Below are 21,072 nucleotides of genomic sequence, written 5' to 3'. Positions count from 1 at the left end.
TGGGGCAGGTGGACAAGCCTTTCAGCCCATGAGAGGCAGAGAAGAAGTGGGGACCCCATGTCCCCGTGTCCCAGCTGCATTCCCTGTGTCCCTGCACCCCACCCCCATCCTGTGCCCTTCTCGGGGTCTGGGGAGAAGGAAAACATCTCATTAGGCAAACAGTCAGCCGCACTGCGCTGGCCCTCAGGAGGCGGAGAGGGGAGAGCTGGAAAGGTTACGCAGTCCGCTGTCTGCACCCTTTTTAATTTCCTGCTTCGGATGTTCAGCTGCTTTGTGGCACCTCCTCCCCTAAAACCCTCCCTGGGAGGGTGGGGAACTGCGCCTGCCAGGAAACCACCCAAGGGTGCCGGAATGGGGTTTCAGGGGCTGGAACAGGAGGGTTGTCTCTGAATGTTGAGAATTAGGGCATCTGAAAGAATCAGAAGAATAGTACTTAGGGAGGAGAGCCCAGTGAGTAGGGCACTTACCTTGCACACCTTTGTCTGGGGTTCCATCCCTGGCACCCAATAGAGTTCCCCAAACCCACTAGGAGTGTGAGCCCTGAGCATAGAACCAGGAGTAAGCCCTTAGCACCACCAGGTATGGCCCAAAATCAAATACAAAAAGAAAGAAAATAGAGAGTACTGGTGACATTCAAGAAACTGATTATCCAGTCAGCAGCAGAGACGGTGAAATGATCCTGAGAGTGTCACGGTGAAACCTTGAGGCGGTGCAGCTGACTCTGAGGGCAGACTGTCTGGGTCAGAACCTGGCCTCTGCTCTGTAGGCCAGTCGCTTCCCCATCTCAGCCTCAGTTTCTTCACTAGGAGATGAAGATACTAAAATAGCATCTCTTGTGAGATTGCAAGGGAGACACACGCCGCCATCCCTACCTTTGCCAGCCCTCAGCTCTCATTTGGATGAAGCTCAGACAGGAATCAAGTACATACAGGTGAAAAGGATGATTTTTGGTGTCTTTCCTTGTTTTGTACAGGAAAGAAGTGAAGAAGTTCAGGGGCCAGGAAATACTATAGTGGGTAGGGCAATTGGCAGGCACGCAGCTAACCCAGGTTTGATCTCCGGCATTCCATATGGTTCCCTGAACCCTCCAGGAGTGATCCCTGAGCGCAGAGCCAGGAATAAACCCTGAGCACCGCCAGGTGTGACCCAAAAGCAAAATATCAAATCAGTTCAGATCTCTGTCATTCCCACAGGAAATCCTGAGCTGTTGGCTCAAGTAGGAGGCAGACACCCCCGGTCTTTGCTGAATAACCTTCAGCAAAGGTCATCGAGATTTTTCTCGCAAGGCCTGTTCCATACCCGCCTGCTGGAATAGCTCCACTCTGGACCCCTGTTAATATATCCCCAGAGTTGAACTGAACTTTTGCGAGTTCTGCATTCCAAAGATTCCATCTCAGTCCTAGGTAGGCAGGTTTGAAGGAAAAAAAAAAAAAAAGAAAAATCAGGGAAGAGGTCAGAGAGGAAATCAAAAGGCAAGGGGAGAGGTGAGTGTTTGTAATTATTCCCAGATCAACATTAAGACATTAAGAAATGGTCCGAGTCACCCTTGGTGTTAACTAATGGAAGGAGAAACACTTATTGTTTCAGCAGTTGTCAAAAAAGCTTCTGATAAAATTCAACACCTATTCCTAAAGGGCAGTGGAGGGTGGGGAACTAAATACCGGAGAGCTAAAAATAGAGGGCAACTCATTATTTGCAAACTGTACCATCATTTAATTGAAAAGCCTAAGAGAATCAATGACAGTCCATTAGACTAATAATAAGGGAGGTTAGCTGTGTGGCCAGATACAAGGTCTGCATATAGAAATCTGTATCTTTCTTACATGAATTCTAGCCAAAAATGAGTTAGAAAATGTAATTTTAAAAAGAACCAAACCATACTATAACAAGGATTACACAGTAACTAGCAACAGACCTATCAAGGAATATATAAAACTCTCATGAGGGAAACTATAAAATTTTACGGACGATTCCAAAGTTGTGAATAATGAAAAGAGATGCAGTGTTCCTAGGTGGGAAGAATTGATATTGCAATGATGCAAATTCTCAAATTAATCTATAAATTCAACCTTAGCAAGATTAAAATCGTAGCTGGATTTTTTTATAGAACTTTGTAAGCTAATTCCACAATCACGTGCAAAACAAAATGTTCATGAATAACCAAGAAAACAGAAATGAAAAACAGTATTATAGAACCAAATGATTATAACGCTGAATTACTAGCAAAGGAATAGACCTGTCAGGAGAACAGAACAGAGTCCAGAAATGAACCTGTGATTGTGTGAGAAGGTGGTCTTTCAAACTGGTAAGGAGAAAATGTACTTTTTACTAAATGATCTTGAGATAAAATTCCTACCATTTTGGAAGAAAAGACTTTTGTTTGTTTTGGAGTTACAGGAGTAAGCACTGAGTACCACTGTGTATGACCCCATCCCTCACCCTCAATAAATAAAATCAATAGGGGCCAGTGTACAGCTAGGAGTGATTCCTGAATATAGAACCAGGGGTTAGCCATGAGCACAAAAAATAACATACAATAAAATCCCTCCTCCCCCCAAAATATCAAGAGCAAGATAGAATGCCCATTGTCATCATCATAATAATTTAGTGTTCTAGTGTTACTTTTTAAGTCTAGGGAATTCAATAGAAATTGAATAGATAATAAATTAAATATTAGGCATAAATATGAGAAGAAAATGTTAAAATGATTCTTTTTAGGTGGGGGATGTTTGACCTGCACTTAGGCAGTGTGCAGAGTGTCTACTCCTAGCAGACTCTGAGTACCACATGGGGATTGAACCCAGGTTGGCCGCATGTAAGACAAACACCCTACCCATTGTATTATCACCTTACCTGATGTACTATTGCTCTATCCCTGGATTTACAATGTATAATTTTATATTCATAAAGACCAATAAGCCGAGCTAGAGAGATAGCATGGAGGTAGGTAGGGCATTTTGCCTTGTATGCAGAAGGATGGTGGTTCAAATGCTGGCATCCCGTATGGTCCCCCAAGCCTGCCAGGAGCTATTTCTGTGTGTTAGAGCCAGTAGTAACCCCTGAGCACTGCCGGGTGTGACCCCCCCCCAAAAAAAAACAAAACCAAGAAACCAATAAGCATAGGCCAGACAATAGCATAGTGGGTGGGATGTTTGCCTTGCATGTGGCCAACCCAAGTTGATCCCAGGCATCCCATATGGTCCCCCATACCCATCTAGGAGTGATCCAGGAGTGCAGAACCAGGAGTAAACCCTGAGCATTGCCAAGTGTGACCACCAACTAAACTAAAACAAAGCTATATGCAAATTAATGTGATTATTTTTTTTCTTTATTTTTCTTTCTTTCTTTTTTTTTTTTTTTTTGGTTTTTGGGCCACACCTGGTGACACTCAGGAGTTATTCCTGGCTATGTGCTCAGAAATTGCTACTGGCTTGAGGGACCATGTGGGATGCCAGGGGATTAAATCATGGTCCGTCCTAGTTCAGCCATGTGCAAGGCAAATGCCCTACCACTGTACCACTGCTTTGGCCCCAATGTGATTCTTATTTTACCCAATAAGTACATAAGGAGCTCTTGGCTGGGAATGGAGTTGATTAGATTGTGGGAGCTGTACCTGGCAGTGCTCCGGAATCCTGGGGTGTATGTAGTCGACCATTTTAATCAAGTCCCTGGCCTAGTATGGTTTCTTTAAAGTTCATGGAATCAATATGTATCTGAAGTAAGATACAAAGAAAGACCAATATTGGGAATGTGCTTGTTGATAAAGCGCTGAGAAGCTACAGAATAGAAACTGTCCATGGAATGGAAACAGTGTGGGTTGGTTTGAGAGCAGACAAATAGATTGGTTGAAAGCCCAGTGATTGACAGATGTCTAGGTTTTGGTTCATGGGCTGCACCCAGCTGTGCTCAGGATCACTGCTGGCAGTTATTGGACATTGTGTGGTGCAGGGAACCAAACATGGGTGGGCCACATGCAGAGCAAACACCTTCTGCTGTACTATCTCTGGGGAGCGAGGGGGAGATCTGTTAGACTTCTGGAAAATCACAGTCATTACAAACAGCAGATGATGCCCAGATGGGGGATACATATCCCTGTAGTCCCAATGCTCTTATCTGCAAGCTGGACACAGAGGTAGGCCCTGGTATTGAGGCTTCTCTGTCCTGTCTCTGCCCAGGAGCTGCCATGGTGCTGGCGGTAGAGGACAGCGTGGTGCGGGTGGTGGTGCGAGTACGGCCGCCCACCCCACGGGAATTGGAGAGCCAGAGGAGGCCTGTGGTCCAGGTGATGGATGAGAGGGTACTAGTGTTCGACCCTGAAGAGCAGGAAGGCCTCAAGTGGGGCAGTTTCCAGGAGGGCCCTAAGAAGAAGGGCCGAGACCTGCCATTCGTGTTTGACCGGGTGTTTGGTGAGACAGCTAGCCAGCAGGACGTGTTCCAGCACACCACCTGCGACCTGCTCGACAGCTTCCTGCAGGGCTTCAACTGCTCTGGTGAGGCGCCCTCACTAACCTCTCCCTAATCTCTCGCCTCTGCTCCTTGACCTGGGTCCATCCAGTCTGCTCAACACTTCTTCATTTGTTTTGTTTTTGGGGGAGGAGCCTTAAGCACAAAGTTCTCTTAACTCAAAGATGTGGGTTCAAGACCCAGGAGGTGAGCTGGGGCCTTCAACAGAAGCATCTGTCTGCAGAAGGTTCCAGAGGAAGGGGATCTGTCCCACTCAGAGGGGACACTGCTGGGCCTTCCAACTCATGGCCTGTAGGGGCCCCAGGAACCATGCGGGTTCCTGTAGGCAGGCACAGGTGGACGTTGAAGCAAAGATGAGGGGCTTGGGAGGGGGGTCTGAGCCAGGTCATGAGAGTCACTTTGGGAATCCCCAGAGAAGACATACCAGATCCTTTTCCTCCATCTCAACCCGCTTCTCCATCTTCTGTAGTGTTTGCTTATGGAGCTACAGGCGCTGGGAAGACACATACCATGCTGGGCACGGAGGAGAACCCTGGCATCATGTACCTTACCACCATGGAATTATACCGGCGCCTCGAGGCCCAGCAGGAGGAGAAGCAATTCAAGGTGCTCATCAGCTACCAAGAGGTAGGAGCTGTCCCTTCCCGGCCAGGTGGAACATCCACCTCTTTCTCTCCTGGCTGACAGGGACAGGCCAGATCCCAGGTGAGGTTGCCTGGGTCCTTCCTGCCTTGAAGGTCTCCTGTAGATGTTCCTGCTTGAGAGGTTCTAGCCCAGTGCCCAACCCATCCCTAGGACCTCCCTACCTAGTCCCTGTCCTGCCTCCTCTCTCCCCAGGTATACAATGAGCAAATCCATGATCTCCTGGAACCCAAGGGGCCGCTTGCCATCAGGGAGGACCCCGACAAAGGGGTGGTGGTGCCAGGACTTTCCTTCCACCAGGTATGGGAGACAGGGTGGTGGAAATGGGGGGATATAGTTGGAGGATGCATAATCCCTATTGGGGGTCTCATGGCACCCTTCCCGGCTCCTCTGCAGCCAACCTCAGCTGAACAGCTACTGGAAATGTTGACCCGGGGGAACCAGAACCGCACACAGCACCCCACGGACGCCAATGCCGCTTCCTCTCGTTCTCATGCCATCTTCCAGGTGAGGAGCCAGACTGTAGCACTGGGGGAGCTGAAGTCGGGGACTCAGCCCTGCCTCAGCCGCACCTTTCCGCCCCCCAGATCTTTGTGAAACAGCAGGACCGGACGCCTGGCCTGACTCAGGCCCTGCAGGTGGCCAAAATGAGCCTGGTGGATCTGGCAGGTTCAGAACGGGCATCCAGCACCCATGCCAAGGGAGAGCGACTTCGGGAAGGAGCCAACATCAATCGCTCCTTACTTGCCCTCATCAATGTCCTCAACGCCCTGGCCGACGCTAAGGTCAGGCAACTGCACCCAGCCGGGCCTCCCTGGGGTGACTGCAGGAGCCCTAGGGAGAGTCCCCCTCACAGTCTGCTTGTACCTGCAGGGCCGCAAGTCCCACGTGCCCTACCGTGACAGCAAGCTGACCCGCCTGCTCAAGGACTCGCTGGGTGGCAATTGCCGCACTGTGATGATCGCGGCCATCAGCCCCTCTAGCCTTACCTTCGAGGACACCTATAACACCCTCAAGTACGCAAACCGTGCCAAGGAGATCAAACTCTCGGTGGGTATCCCCTGAAGGTGGTGTGGGGGCTGAGAGTAGACAGGGATGGCATTTCGCCCCCTGGGGGCCCTGAGTATTTGCACACTGGCCAGGCAGAAACCCTGTAGCCTCTGGCCCCAGGAACATGCTAGAAGGTGGAAGATGCGTCCTGGGTTGAGGCCTTGGTTGAGGCATCCATGGACCTCATCCTGGGTAGGCTGCCCTTCAAACCCTGGAAATAGGGCTTGATTTCAGCACAAGGGCGACCAAGGAAGTCTTGTTGGGAAGTGGGCAACCCAGGCAGCTGGGATGGTTTTTAGATTGTTTGTGCAATTGCTCAGGGCCCTGAATTTGAGTTCCAGCACCAATGGAGCCATTAGAAATGGCTCTGGGGGACCCCAGTTGCTCATGGGGCCTTAGACCTTCATCATCTGGTCCATTTGGCCAAATAGCAGCAGGAGTGACACTCCCCCGGGACCCTAAGCACTGCTCGGAAGTGCATGTTTTGGGGTGCATGTTTTGCTTGCTGGGGCCCAGTACTCCATACCTTAAGCACTGATTACAGGGAGAAGCTCCTGAGCATCTACACCAGCAAGAGCTCCCAACTACAGCCAGTATGGCTCCCAAACAAGCAGCTTAACAGTTGAATATTTGTTAGACCCTATTCCTAGAACAATGTACTATAGAAACACATCAAAGTGGTCAACCCTTTCCTCGCTGCTGCAGCAAAGCCCTGGCCTGTGGAGGGTGCCTGGTCAGGGATCTGAGGTCTAGGTCAAGGCTGCCTCTGCTTCTTGCTGTGTTCTGGGCCCAGCTGCTGCCTTCCAGCTGTTTCTCTGACCTCAACGGCCAGCCGTAGCCTCGTGAGAGGCATCAGGCGTGGACTGGCCAGCAGAGGGCTTGGCTTTGAACCAGCTTTCTCCCCCAGCTGAAGAGCAACGTGATCAGCTTGGACTGTCACTTCAGCCAGTATGCCACCATCTGCCAGCAGCTGCAGGCTGAGGTGAGGAGCCCCCCTGGGGGCCAGGCTGGGGGGGGCACCCTGCTGGGCAAACATGGCTCAGTACCTGCTTCTGTGCCCTCTTCTGTGTTCCCCCCCACTCCCCACCCGTGTCTCTGACGTGTTGGGCTACCTCTGTTCCAGGTGTCCGCCCTGAGGGAGAAGCTGCGAGTATATGAGGCAGGAGGCCCTGCCCCCCAGCTAGAGCCTCCACCTTCTCCCAAACAGGGCCCTCCACAGCCTCCGTAAGTCATGCCACCTTCACTGCCTTGCCTGCAGGGGACAACCCTTCCTTCCTGGGCTTCCTGGGGGCTGGGTTCCCACCCAGCCCATCATAGTCAGGAAAACTGTTCAATAGTAGATGGCACCCACGACCCATAAGCAATGTCTGCAGCACCCATTATTACGGGCTTCCTGCTCTCAGAACCAGGAACTCCCACCCTAGCCACTGCCCCATGTTCCTACATGTCTCCCTAGAGACTCTCCCCATCAGGGCCTGTTTATCCCCTCCTGTCCTGTCCCACCTTGCAAATCCTGTGTCTCCTTCATCCTTCCCAGCAGCTCCTCGTCACCCTGCCTTTCCAGTCGGCCATGTACCCCAGAGCCCCACCCAGAATCCTCAGTTGTCCTAGCAGAGAGCCAGGTGGCTGAAGTCCAAGAGGAGAGGGGCATGGAGGTGAAGGCTTTGGAGAAAGAAGAGGAGGAGGAAAAGGAGGAGAAGGTAGGACTGGAATGAGATCCAGTAGGATATTAGGAGAAAGCCCCCACTAACCAAGAGAGCCCTTTAGGGGGTTCATGCTGAGTTCCCCAGCTCCTGGCAGGAGGGAGCTCATGCCAGGCTCCCTGGAAGGGAAGTGGGCATTAGCAGCATGGTGGGGGACACCTTCAAGTGAAAGCCTCTGAGAGGGGGCATGGTTTGGGAATCTGTACTCTGAGGGAGGGAGGCCATTTGAGGGGCCCCCCTAATGACTTAATGACTCCCCTTCTCATAGGTTTCAGTGCAGGGGCCAGAACAGACCTGTACCTTCCCACAGACTCAGTCCCCTGCTCCTCCCCTGCAATCCCAGCCGCCTGCAGACCAGCTGTCCCCACCACCCCAGTGCAGAGACCCCTCCAAACAGTAGGTGCCTTCTTGCTTGCTCTTATCTGGGCCTCAGGTTGGGGTCCAACGGTTTTCCGGAATTGGGGTTGTGTTGATCATGCCCACCTGAAGCTCTGGGGTTTCTCTATGCTGGATGCTAGTCTTTGGGGAGCCCCTAGAAGAAGAAAGGGGTGTCTCTTTTCATCTGTGTTGTCCCTTCTGATTTCCACAACCTGACATTCTCCCCAGCTGTTCATCTGTCTCTATCTAGTTATTCCCCCGAGAAATTGGTGGCAGAGTGGAGAAGAGAAGCAGGGCTGCCCCCCCCCCCAACTGCCTCAAAGACAATTGGCAAGCCTGATATGGGGAGGGGCCCAAGAGTCCAGAAAAGTTGGGGAGCAGACAGAGGAGAAGCCACCCTTCCCGAGTTAGGATCTGGCATGTCTTCGACCCCTTGACTTACTCTTCTCCCAAGCCAGTTTAGGGTCCCCCAAGCGCCACAGGAGGCCTCTCCCTCTGTGTGAATGGCGAGGTGCTGCCTGCCTATGTCTCTTCCCGTGGCCCCAGCCTATAAATCCCCTGCCACTTAGCTTTGCAGGCTGCCAGCCCTTCACTGCCCTCCCCAGCACGCCTCTTGCTAGGCAGTATATTTAAAGCTTCCGGCCAGAAGGGCCTGTTTAATTTTATTTCTTGTTGGGGAGTGTCTGTTCTCGACTCAGCAAAAATGCTGCAGCCTGAATAATCAGCAGCTCATTATCTGTTTCCCTGCCACCGACTCCCTGGGGCGCTGGAGGGACAGAGGGTGCCCTGGTAGAATGTCCCCTGGTCTCCTCCCACCACAGACAACCTGGGGCCCTGGGGATGACTCAGGGTCTCTGTCTGGTGTCCCCCAGTGCAAGGAAAGACGCTCAGAACCTCTGGTTGTGAGTCTCTGACAAGTTGCTTCAATCTTGGCTGTGATCCTGACCGCTTCCTGCTACTCCTTAGAGCTGAAGTGCTAATAAAATGGGACAGAAGACTCCACACGTTAAGGGTGGCCGAACCTTCTAGATATCTCCATACTTACTGTAACACCCTAACCACCAGATAACTGAAAATAATTTCTCTTTGGCTTTAGAATTTAGAATCTGAGACCACCAGGGCACTGAGTAAATCTTAGATTTTCCAGTTCAAGGGTTTTTCTGATTATTATTTTTTTTCCTGCCCCTTTGGCTGCCAACTCCCTTCAAATGAAATCTGCTGAAATCTAATATGTACAACAGCTCAAACAGAGCTGTTCTAGCTAAAATGTCCTCTGATGGGTTTCTGGAAACCTCATTTAGAAGCTTCTGATAGAGACAAATACCCAAAGGAACTGAGGCATGTACCCGGGGCCAGGCCGAGGGAGGGGCAGCACCAGTCCAGCCTCCAGCTGCTGTACCATTAGCCCCTGCCCCTCTCAGCACCCTCCTGCTTGCTCAGAAGCCCAGACTGGCAAAGTGGAAACAAGCGAATGGGGAGAGAGTTCTGCCCTGTCCTTTTTATGATGGTCCTGCCACCTTCCAAAGGCTTCTAGACAGCTGGATGGAAAGAATCTGGCTTTCCTGAGGGCCCACGAAGGGGCTTGGCTGTCTGGCGGGTGGTGCTGCGGGAGAAATGACGTGGGTGCTGTGAAAAATCCCCACCGAGATAATTGCGTTCACCCGTTCGTCCAAGGTGTGCCTTACAGAAATAAACTTTGCTTTATTAGAATCTAATTTTACAACATCAGTAATCCCATTACCCCCATAATTTCCTTACAAGCACCCCACAGCACAGATGGAGTTAGGCCAGTCCCTCCCTCCCGCTAAACGAAAAGAGCAAACCCGGTGCTTTTCTGAGGCGCCAGGATGATGAACCCCACCCCACTTGTTTCTTTCTTCTCCTTTCGTGCTGACCAGGTATCTAAATGAGGTTTCTAGGGGCCGGAGAGATAGCATGGAGGTAGGGTGTTTGCCTTGCATGCAGAAGGACAGTGGTTCGAATCCTGGCATCCCATATGATCCCCTGAGCCTGCCAGGAGTGATTTCTGAGCATAGAGCTAGGAGTGTGACCCCAAAACCATATATATATATATATACTAAATGAGGTCTTTAGCTCACCAAAATTTGAGACCAGGTGAAATACCCTGAGAGCTAGTCTTCTAGGGCTTCCTGTGTTCTGGATTCTGGGCTTGGGTCATGATAATACTCTCCAGCTATCCTCTGAGGCAGGGGAAACCCCTGCCCCCCACCCACATTCAACCTTCCTGTTCTTCGGAGTGAGGCTGAGTTCTGCATCCAAAATGACTGACTAGGAAGGCTCGGGGTGGGCATTAGAGCTGGAGTCTGACTTGGAACCCAAATCTGTTTGGGGTTTGGGTTGGGGATGGAGGGGGTTGTACAGAGCCTGTAGTGATCCTGGCTCTGTGCTCAGGGCTCATTCCTGTCGGTACTGCAGATCAGAGTGGCCCCACCCACACAGGAGACAGGGCCTTAGCCCATGCTCAGCCATTTGAGTCCAGCTCTCAGGGGTCACTTTGCCCCTGAGTGCTCTCCCCAGCCCTGAGCACTGGGCATGGTGCTGCAGGGCACCCCCTTGACTCGTGGCCCCCTCTCCCCTAGGCTGGCCTGGAGGGTGCTATGTCTGGCCCGGCGCCAGTTCTCCCTGCTCCAGGCAGCTGACCTCCTGACTCCTGACATGGTGGCTGAGTTTGAGACTCTCCAACGGCTGGTGCAAGAGGAGCCAGGGGCACCAGAGGTCTCGGGGATGCCAGGGCCTGCCTGCAAGGTCCCTCTGTGCCCGGAGCTGAGCCCAGACACCAGTGAGTGTCACCCTTCCTTGCTGCGGGCGGTCTGGAGTGGTCACTCCCAGATGCAGGTACTTGCCCATTTCTCTGGTGTGGACCCCAGATGATCTTGCACCTCTATGCTCAGGGTCGTCAGAATACTCTGGTCCCGTGACCCGCACCATGGCCAAGCAGCTGGCTCTAGGACTCCCACCTGGGCCGCGTCATGTTCCAATCCAGAGTCCCCCAAGGCCCGTGGAGAAGAAGAGGAGGAGGGCACCAAGTCCCGTGGAGGCTGAGAGTCCCCCGGACCCGGAGCACAAGCGGCAGCGCCAGTCCTTCCTGCCCTACCTGCAGAGGGGGTCCCTGCCTGAGGCTCAGCTCTCCATGGGGACCCCCATCCCCAAGCAGGGAAAGGCCTCCTCCCCCTTCCATTCCCCTCGAGTCTGCCCAGCCACCGTCATCAAAAGCCGGGTGCCCCTGGGCCCCTCTGCTCTGCAGAACTGTTCCACCCCAATGGCCCTGCCCGCTAGGGACCTCAACATCACCTTTGACCTCTCGGACGAGCCGCTCTCTGCACTGAGCTTCCCCAAAGGCCTGGGCTGGGAACGTGAGCCCCAGCAGCGGAATGGGCTGGACCCATCCCTCATCTGTAGGTAGGTTTTCCTTCCAGTTGTCCTGGGGCAAAGAGGACTGTCAATGATGGCCTGGGACAGGGGCTGCCACAGGGGAGGGCACTCCAACTCTTGGAGCCAGATGTCACTGTCTGATCAGCCTCACTCCCTGGCCCATGAGGCAGCTTCCTGCTTCCACACAGACACCCTGGCCTATCTGCTGTGCTTGGGCACTGCTGGCCTCAAGTGGCTTCGCAGTGGGTCCCTGCCCAGGCCACCTGCATCCTCTGCAGCGCCTGAGTCCCAGGACCAGGATGAACTTCAAGTCCCACTGAGAAATGCCTGTTATTGCCATTGCCACCCCTGGGTTTTTACCCTACAGCTCGGAATCTAGGAATTGGAAGGGTTCCCCTTCCAAGAAACAGCTTTTATTTTTTCAGGGAGAAGCTGATCTTTCATCTCACCCCCCCCCCCCCCCACATCTTCAGTCCTAAAGACGGAGAGGGGAACTCAGTGAGGGTCAGGACAGCCCAAGGTCCAAAGCAGACGTCTGACAGGCTTGGTTGGACTCAGAGGCCATGGGCAGATGCCCCTCCCTCCCCTTCACCCCCCCCCCCCAGTATCCCCCTAGATCCAGGCAGTGGAGCATGAAGCAGTTGCATGCTGGCTTCTAGACATGCTGGATACAGTGTGTACACTTCCTCCCAGCGCCTTCCTGTCCCTGTTAGGAACCTCCTTCTAGTTCTGCCTGCCCCCGGCTGGGACTACCCAGTTTTCTGCCTCCTACTGACCTGTTTCCTCCTCTCCCCAGTGGCCCTTTGCCCTTGTTCACCGTGAGGGGCCCCAAGCCTGTGCCTTCCTTCCCCAGGACTTCAGCCCACAAGAAGAGACGAATTGTGAGGTGAGGTTGGAGAGGTGAAAATGGGAGTGTCGCATCTCTGTAGCCCCTGGAATCTAAAGTGTGTGTGTGTGTGGGGGGGGGGTTTCTTGCATCTGCCTTCCTGCCTTGACTCGTATGATCTAGTATCAGACTGAAGGGGAAGGGGGAACCCCTATTAGGTTAAAGGCTACTGGGCTACCTTGAGGGAGATGTTTAAGGCTCACTGGGTGGTCCATGATAGGTCCCCTCCCAAGTCCCCTCTTAGCACTGCTGCCCCTGCTGCTTCATGCCTGGCCGTGGCCATCTGCTGTGACCTTCCCCCCCTTCTCTTTGGACAGTGCCTCAGTCTCCCGCTCACTGGGAGTCCACCGGGGCCACAGCCGCATTGCCCGTCTCCCCAGCAGCACCCTGAAGAAGCCACTGAACCCTTTGCAGCTTCAGGTGACTGGCATTGGGGACAGGGATGGCCTGGGCCACCAAGGCAGACAGGAAAGAGGAGAATGGGAGGCTGTGCGGGGGAGGTCTGAGTATTTCTCAGCCCTATCTCAGGAACCCTGAGGAGAGGTGGGGAAGGCTGAGGAAGGTGGGGGCCAGCGTCTCACTTTCCTTCCTCCCTGCTTCCCCCTTCGCACTGGCCAGCCCAGCACCGCTCCAGTACCCACTGCCACAGCTACCAGGAGGAACTGATGTGCCCTGGGAACCACCTCACAGAGGCGCCCTGAGCAGCTGCCCCCTTGGCTGGCTGGACCACGTGGCTCCACTCCTGATTCTTCATGAGCTGCCCCCATGGCCACCCTCCGCTCCTCCCTGCTGACTGGTCTCCCAGAACACTCCTTCCCAGCCTATATATATGCACTTGAGAGGACTCACATGTTGCTGTTCCCCATTTCTAAGGCCTTCCATGCAGGCAAATGGCTTCAGGAATTCTGTTCCCTGCCAACCACCACCCGCCCTTAGTCTAATAGAATTCTGCAGTCCTGGGTGTGGACAGTGGGGAACAGGAGGAGACCCTATTTGGCCTTTTCTGGTTTCTTAGAAAGGAGCATGTTTAGCCCCACTGGGACATATGCTTTGCACGCAGGAACCCAGGGTTTGCATGCTGGCACTGCTCCAAGAGCAGAGCCAGGAGTGGCCCCTGAACACAGTGGTGTGGTCCAAAAGAAGGGGCCGGAGAGCGCCCCTAGGGGGCTTACCTGGCATGCAGCCAACCCGGGCTTAATCCACTCCATACAATCTCTCGAGCTCTACCAGGAGTGATTACCTGAGTACAGAACCAAAAGACTTTTAAAAAAAAAACTTTTTTGGGGGGCCCGGATGGATAGCACAGCGGTGTTTGCCTTGCAAGCAGCCGATCTAGTACCAAAGGTGGTTGGTTCGAATCCCGGTGTCCCATATGGTCCCCCGTGCTGCCAGGAGCTATTTCTGAGCAGACAGCCAGGAGTAACCCCTGAGCACCGCCGGGTATGGCCCAAAAACCAAAAAAAAAAAACTTTTGCAAGGTTAGGATGAACCAAACATGTGCAAGACAAACTCACTGCTACTGCTGGGCTACAGTCCTGGTCTCTTGTAGGCTGGTAGAAGGGAGAATGGAAGTCTTGAACTCAAGGCCTTCCCTGTGCTTAGCAGTGACTCCAGGCCATGTGGAGAACCATATGTGGCATTTGGGTCAACCACATGTAAATCAAGTGCCTTAAACCCCTCCCCCACTATCAACTATAACTCCAGAATACTCAGTATAAAAAGGATACAAGAAGGGGGGGGGGGGATTTCCTGGGGCTGGCGCCATGGCACAGTGGGAAGGTCATTTGCTTTGCATACAGCCAACACGGGTTTGATCCCTGGCATCCCATATGTATCCTGAGTCTACTAGGGGCAATTTCTGAGCAGAGCTAGGAGTAACCCTTGAGCACTGCCAGGTGTGGCCCAAATCCCCCCTAAAAGGGAATTTCCTCCTAAATGTTAACTCCTAGCTATAAGCGCAGTTAACACTTTCTGCCTGTGCATGTAGATACAGATTTTATAACAATGAATAAACTGTCTGACCTGTGTGTATACACATGTGCTTGGTGGGGGTAGCATTACCATCACCTCCTCCTCACCTTCCCTCCTCTGTAAACTTCTTGTGTGGGGACAGCGAGCCACACCTGGTTGTGCTCAGGACTTTATTTCTGTCTTTGCTCACTCCTGGTGGGGTTCAGGGGGTCATATGGAGTACCAGGATTGAGCTCCCATCAGCTGTGTGCAAGGCAAATTCCCTAACTGCTATGCTCTTTATCTCTTCAGAAAACTTTTTGGTTGGGGGGGACAGGGACCCACACCCAATGATGCTCAAAGGTCACTCCAGGTTCTGCACTTAGGACTGACTCCTGCAGTGTTCTGAGGAATATAGGGATACCAGGGATTGAACCTGGTTCTGCCATGTGTAAGACAAGCACTCTACCCATTGTTCTATTATTCTAACCCCTCAGGAAACTTCTGAGCCTAGCCAACACTCGCTTCCTCCCAGCATCCTCGGCCTGCCCTGGGGGAGCCTGCTCCCCCTCAGCTCTGACATGCCCTTGGGAGAGCACCTGAGTGGTCCCCAGATCCTAGGAAAGACTTTAGTCTCGACCAACCATCTCAGACCTGATGCAGTCCTTGCTGGACCCCTTTCCTTTTCCCATTTCTTAGGGCACCCTTGTCAAGTGAACACTGGTCTGTGAGGTCCCTGGTGCCACCAAACAAAATCAAACCACAAACCTTTGTTCCCTTCATCCATCTGGCCTCTGGCAGTTGGCCTCTGTAAACCCCTCTTTTCGGAAGACAAGGCTGGCAAAATGAATTCACATAAACAAAATTACAGGAGTCTGTTTAACTTCTTCTGAAAACAAACATGTTAAAGGTATTTAACACATGCGAGGAGGAGTGTAAACATGCTGCTACTTTCAAAGGGGACCTCAGTGGCTTTGCGGGGGTGGGGTGGGGTGGGGGGGTGTACCCTCTCTGCCCCTCCCCTTGGCGGGGTAGCAGACAGGACAGAGGGACCCGCACTGACTTCCTCTTCTCAGGCTTCAGGACCCTCCAAGGCCATTCCAGGACAAGTTCTCTGGAAGGCCAGGGGTATGGTGGGGAGAGTGGGCTGCCAAGCATCCACCCCTGCTGCCTCCATAGCTTCCACCAAGCTGCTTCCCTTTGAAGCAAAAGGCATCCCTAGTTTCCAGGCCATGGTCCCTCTTCTCCAATTAGTCTTAATGAGTTTTTCCCCAGGCCCTGGGAGAGCCCCCAAAGAAGCAGTCCCGGCTTCACCTCAGTGGCCCACCAGCATGGTATCTGACCTCCCAGGTCTCTCTGGGTGGGTTGGAACTGGGTAGTCCCCCCTCTTTCCTGGGGCTCACTCACAGGTGTTCTTTTTGATCAGCTCTGCTGTGGTCTCAGAGACAGTAGGCAGGGGCACAGGCTGGCCAGGAGTATGGGAGGGCAGACTCTGGCCATGGGAGAGATGCTCCCAGCGGGCATGACCAACAGCTGGCTGTCAGCTCAGCAAACAACAGGGGCTCCCTGAGGTGACCCTGAAAGGGACAAAGATCACAGGAGAGCTAAGTAAATGCAGGACTTCTGTGCCCCATCACACAGGCCAGGCTCAAGCACCACTACATGTTGTCTGGTTGTGATCTCAGCTTGGCAGGGGCTGAGGGGGTCATCAGCTGACTGCCATCTTCCTGCTGACCTCAGACCTCTGCACTAGCAGAAAGAGCCATTGGGTCCTGGAGCTCTTGCTGTCTGCAGATGGCTACTCAAGTCTGCTATCTGCTTTACTGTGTCTGCTTCTGAGATTTGGAAGAGCCCCCAAGGTGAGTCTGGGCACTACCCTGGAGTATAAACTCCTGAGCACTTCAGAGAACTGGTTTGGTTGGTGTCAGAATCTGAGTCCCCACATACAGAGGGGTGACACCTGCCCTGTTACCAGAGCAAGACGACCTCTGGTCAAGGCAGGCACCGGGTCTCTCCTAACCTCACCATCCGGCTGAGTCTCCCATTATGGCTTCCTAGGCAGCTCTTGTCTCCCAGACCTGTCTGCTTCCCCACATACACCTGTACCCCCTTAAAGTCTTGTTGACTTAACATATTTGAATGACTGGGTCATCCTGACTGGGTCAGGAAACAGTTGTCTCTTGCTGCTTGGTTTGTTCATGAGGAGAAACTCAGGAACTTGGAGGAAGGAATAGGTTTCACCCTGGGGACTGGTTGTTAGCACATCTGTGAAGGGATGGGTTCCTTGATCCCATGCAGAGGTGGAGTGGCCAGCCTGCTGGGTCCCTACTAAATCTCACCTTGATACTGTGCTCACAGCTCTTGGGAAGCCTGGACTGAGTGTGTTGCTATTGCTGTGGTGGAATTGGAGACAGATGTTTCCACAAGTTGAGTTTGTAATATTTCTAAACCATTACACTATAACATAGTATAGTGGGTAAGGCACTTGCCTTAGACTCTGCTGATCAATGCCTGGCACCTCATAGGGTTCCCTGAGCCCCACCAGGAGTGATCCTTGAGCACAGAGCCAGGAGAAATCCCCTGGCACTGCTATAGATTGTAGCCTCCCAAAAAACAAAAATAATTATAGTGCTACATCCATAGTCTTCTATAAGCTGTGCTCTCACTATATCCCCAGAGTAGAGAAAACCCTAGAGCAGGGGTCCTCAAACTTTATAAACAGGGGGCCAGTTCACTGTCCCTCAGACCATTGGAGGGTCTGACTATAGTAAAAACAAAACTTATGAATGAATTCTTTTTTTTTTTTGTGTGTGTGTGGTTTTTGGGTCACACCCAGCAGTGCTCAGAGATTATTCCTGGCTCCAGGCTCAGAAATTGTTCCTGGCAGGCACGGGGGACCATATGGGACGCCGGGATTCGAACCGATGACCTCCTGCATGAAAGGCAAATGCCTTACCTCCATGCTATCTCTCCGGCCCCATGAATGAATTCTTATGCACACTGCATATATCTTATTTTGCAATGAAGAAACAAAACAGATACAAATACAATATGTGGCCCGTGGGCCATAGTTTGAGGACCACTGCCCTAGAGAATAGAAAGGTAATCCCTCTTGTGACACCAGCTGGGTTTTAGGAAGCCGGCCCCGCAAGGGTGACAGGCTCACCAAGCTGCAGGGACCTGGGCAGCTGAGCACTGCCACCTAGTGGCCTTCGGGGTGGGTCGTGGAGCCGGTAAAGTATACAGATGGACAGAGGGCCCATTTTGCCCTCAGCCCGTCTACACCTGCTGGGACAGAAGCAGGGATTCTGCAGACCAGTGGTGGTGGTGGTGGTGGTGGTGGTGGTCTGGTGGCTTGTATGAGGAGGGACCAGCTAGTGTGGTGGGTTGAAATGTAGGGGTGGTGCTGGTGCCCCAGAAGGCACGTGGGAACTTGTAGGAGAGGATACTGTGAGGTCAGCTTGCCACCCCTTCAGCTGGAAGCAGGAAAAAACTTACCGGAAACCTGCTGCAGGGCATCCAGACCCTACTCTCAGCAGCTGTTAGTCGAGAGGTTGGTCTGCAGCCAGGCCTGAAGAGTCTTCCTTAACGGGGAAAGGAGCAAGCAGGTGCCATCTAGAAGAATCCCCAAGGCAGCTGGGAGCCATGTCTGCTTTGGGCAGATGTGCATTGTCATGGGGGGGGGGGAGGTTAGGAAGGGAGAGAGAGAAAAAGAAAGAGAGAGAGCCTAAAAAGCAGCACTTGGCTGAATTAACCCATAGAGTGGAAAACCATTCAGCTGTAAAAATGATGATTTAGATAAATATTTATTGATACGGAAAGATGTTCCCAGCATATTGTTGAGGGGGATATGGGAGAAGCAAATTACAAAATAATGTGTACAACATAAGCCCACTGAAAAAACAGATTTATATATGTAGAAAAAATCTGATCATATTTATCTCCAGGTGGCAAAGTTATGGCTGATTAAATGTTTTTGCTTTGCTTCTCTGTGTTCAATAGAAGATAGTGGAAGTGGTTTTCACCATGTCCAAGTGACCTCTCTGGTATTTGGGGGGAACCATCCTGGGACAGTTAAGGGTTGGATATGGGGACAGCTCTTCTGTGATGGGCCAGAGTGAATACAGTTCGAGAGAGACTAGGCCTGGGGCTGGAGAGATTCTCATGCAGAAGGATGGTGGTTCAAATTCCCAGCAACCCATATGGTCCCCCAGCCTGCCAGGGGTGATTTCTGTGCATAGAGCTAGGAGTAGCCCCGAGCGCTGCTGGGTGTGACGCCCCCCCAAAAAAAGACAGGTCGGAGAGATAGCATGGAGGTAGGGCATTTGCCTTGCATGCAGAAGGATGGTGGTTCAGATCCCAGCATCCCATATGGTCCCCTGAGCCTACCAGGAGCGATTTCTGTGCATAGAGCCAGGAGTAACCCAAGCTGGTGTATGTGACGGGGGAGGGGGGGAGAGGGGGAGAGAGGAGAGAGAGAGACTAGGCCTGGACCAGGGTCCCAGGAGGGGTTGAGGGATGCAGCCCATCTGATGGCATTTGAAGGATGAGGTGATGGGAGGGGGCTCAGTCTCGCTCTTCCTGGAGTGACTCCCTCCCTCCCTCCCCTGCTCACTCCCTTACAGCAGGACAAAAGTGACAGGCGCAGCCTTCTCCAACATTCTCCTCTGTATTTTTTGCTCAGACCAGGAGTCAGATGTGACTGATGATTAAGGACTGTTCTCTCCTCTCTGTACTGGGATTCAGGAGGAAGCAGTCAGCCCATAATAGACCCAAGTGAAGAGCCTCTACCCGGATGGGAGACAAGAGCCTAGGGTATAGGGGTTTGGGGTACGGGGCACTGCCTGGACAAGGATTAGTGGAATTATTATTAGCCCTGAGGTATAGGGCTCTATATAGAAGGGCTTGTGGCTTGGGGAGGGCCTAAGAATTGGGGAGTGGGGCTGGAGTGATAGCACAGCAATAGGGTGTTTGCCTTGCACACAGCCAACCTGGGTTTGATTCCCAGTATTCCATATGGTTCCCCAAACCTGCCAGGGGCGATTTCTGAGCAAAGAGCCAGGAATAACCTCTTAGCGCCACTAGGTGTGGCCCCAAAACAGAAAGCAAACCAACAAACAAAAAGAATTAGGGAGTATCAGGCCTGGACTCCAGAGCTAAAGGCTGTCAGGGTTGGAATGGCCACCCCAGAGCCTTCCCCTCATGCCCACTCAGTGACTCACGTTGGCACACACACAATGGCTGGGTGGTGGGCACAGAGCCTGCTCCCCATGGCACTTTTGCCCCATTCAGATGGTTTCCAAGAAGCTCTTTGAGCAGGGGGCCCTGGGCTACACCCGCCTAATAGTCTGACATCTTGGGGGTAAAAATAGCACAGCCTGGGAAGGGGGCACCCTGGCTGTGTGGCGCCTCAGGAGTGGGAGAACAAGGCCACTAGTCAGGAGGTCTGGGCAGAGGAATCCTGGGCCCCATCAGGGCAGCAGGTTTAGGAAGTCCAAGGGCACAGTGGGTGAGGGGCCTGAGTGGGGCCAGAGGAAGGGGTGGATGCTTCTGGAACATTCCTGGGCTCTCCAACACCCCACCCCCGTCCCCAGGGCCTTTCTGTTGTATCGAAACTCAGAGAAGATAAATCTCAGAGTGAGACCACAGTGAGGGAGGGCAGGGAAACTGGGTGTCACAGCAACAGAGATGGGCGCCAGGACTGCCACAATTCATAACCCCTTTGTGGTACTGTCATGGCTCAGAGCAGGCAGGGGAGGGCTGGGGGTGGGGGAGCCTGGGGGAACTAGGCTGGGGGATCACGAGTGGCACGGCTAAGGCCTGTCCCTCTGGCCAATTTCCTCCCACCACACAGAAGCCCAGTGGGAACCAGATCAGTGGTTCCCAAACTCTGAGGGAGCATGCATTTCCTTTTCAAAAAAATAAAAGGAATGAAAACTCTTCCTTCTTTATTTGTTCTTTTTCTCTCTGCTTGCTACCTTTGGGCCACACCCTGTGGTGCTCAGGAGTTACTCGAGTTCAGGAAATATTCCTGAGCTCAGGAATTGTTCTGGCAGAGCTCAGGAGACCATTCGGACTGCCTGCTATACTGTCTCTGTTCCTGAAAAAGCGGTTCCCAATTACACCTAAGGCTATTGCTGTCCCCCTGGATAATTCTAGTGCCTCTTCCCAGGAAGAGAAAGACTGAGCCAGACAAATGGCTGTGTCAGTTCCAGGCTAGGAATCCAGGGACTGGGGAGAAGTGTGGGGCTGAGACCTGTCTTCAAAGAGTTACACTCAACATCTGGGGGATGGGGCTAAGTAAGATACTGATGCAATCGGTTCTTTGGGCAACAGAGAGATTTTTCCAGGCCCATTCCAATATCTGGAAGGTTCTGGAAGGATGGGTGAGACTCTTATATTGGCTATAAGGGTTGGAAGACATCACCTGGGGTGTCTGGTCTGGTGTGTCTGGTCTTGACTATTCTTAGGTTCAAGGCCTCTGGGACTAGCCTCTAGCCTGGTGCTACCCCCTAGCACCTCCTTCCATGGCCAGGCCTGGCTTGCTGTGTCTGGGACATCCTGTCTCTGGATAGAGGCACCTGGGGCCATCTGAGAAGAGCTCTC

General features: G+C 52.6%; 1 protein-coding gene across 1 annotated transcript; it reads left to right on the top strand.

Annotated features, from left to right (window-relative positions):
- Positions 1–4,183: 4,183 nt before the first annotated feature.
- KIF18B (kinesin family member 18B) lies at positions 4,184–19,818 on the top strand. The gene is made up of 15 exons (XM_049768173.1): positions 4,184–4,490; positions 4,934–5,091; positions 5,302–5,406; positions 5,503–5,613; positions 5,694–5,891; positions 5,980–6,156; positions 7,064–7,138; positions 7,280–7,380; positions 7,694–7,856; positions 8,128–8,255; positions 10,838–11,037; positions 11,150–11,657; positions 12,427–12,516; positions 12,834–12,936; positions 19,759–19,818. The coding sequence occupies exons 1-15, from the start codon at positions 4,184–4,186 to the stop codon at positions 19,816–19,818; spliced, it is 2,484 nt and encodes an 827-aa protein (XP_049624130.1).
- Positions 19,819–21,072: the final 1,254 nt, after the last annotated feature.

Source organism: Suncus etruscus, chromosome 1, assembly GCF_024139225.1.
Source record: "Suncus etruscus isolate mSunEtr1 chromosome 1, mSunEtr1.pri.cur, whole genome shotgun sequence".
NCBI lineage: Eukaryota > Metazoa > Chordata > Mammalia > Eulipotyphla > Soricidae > Suncus > Suncus etruscus.
The sequence above is the reverse complement of the archived record's forward strand: the minus strand, read 5'-3'. Positions and strand labels throughout refer to the sequence as shown.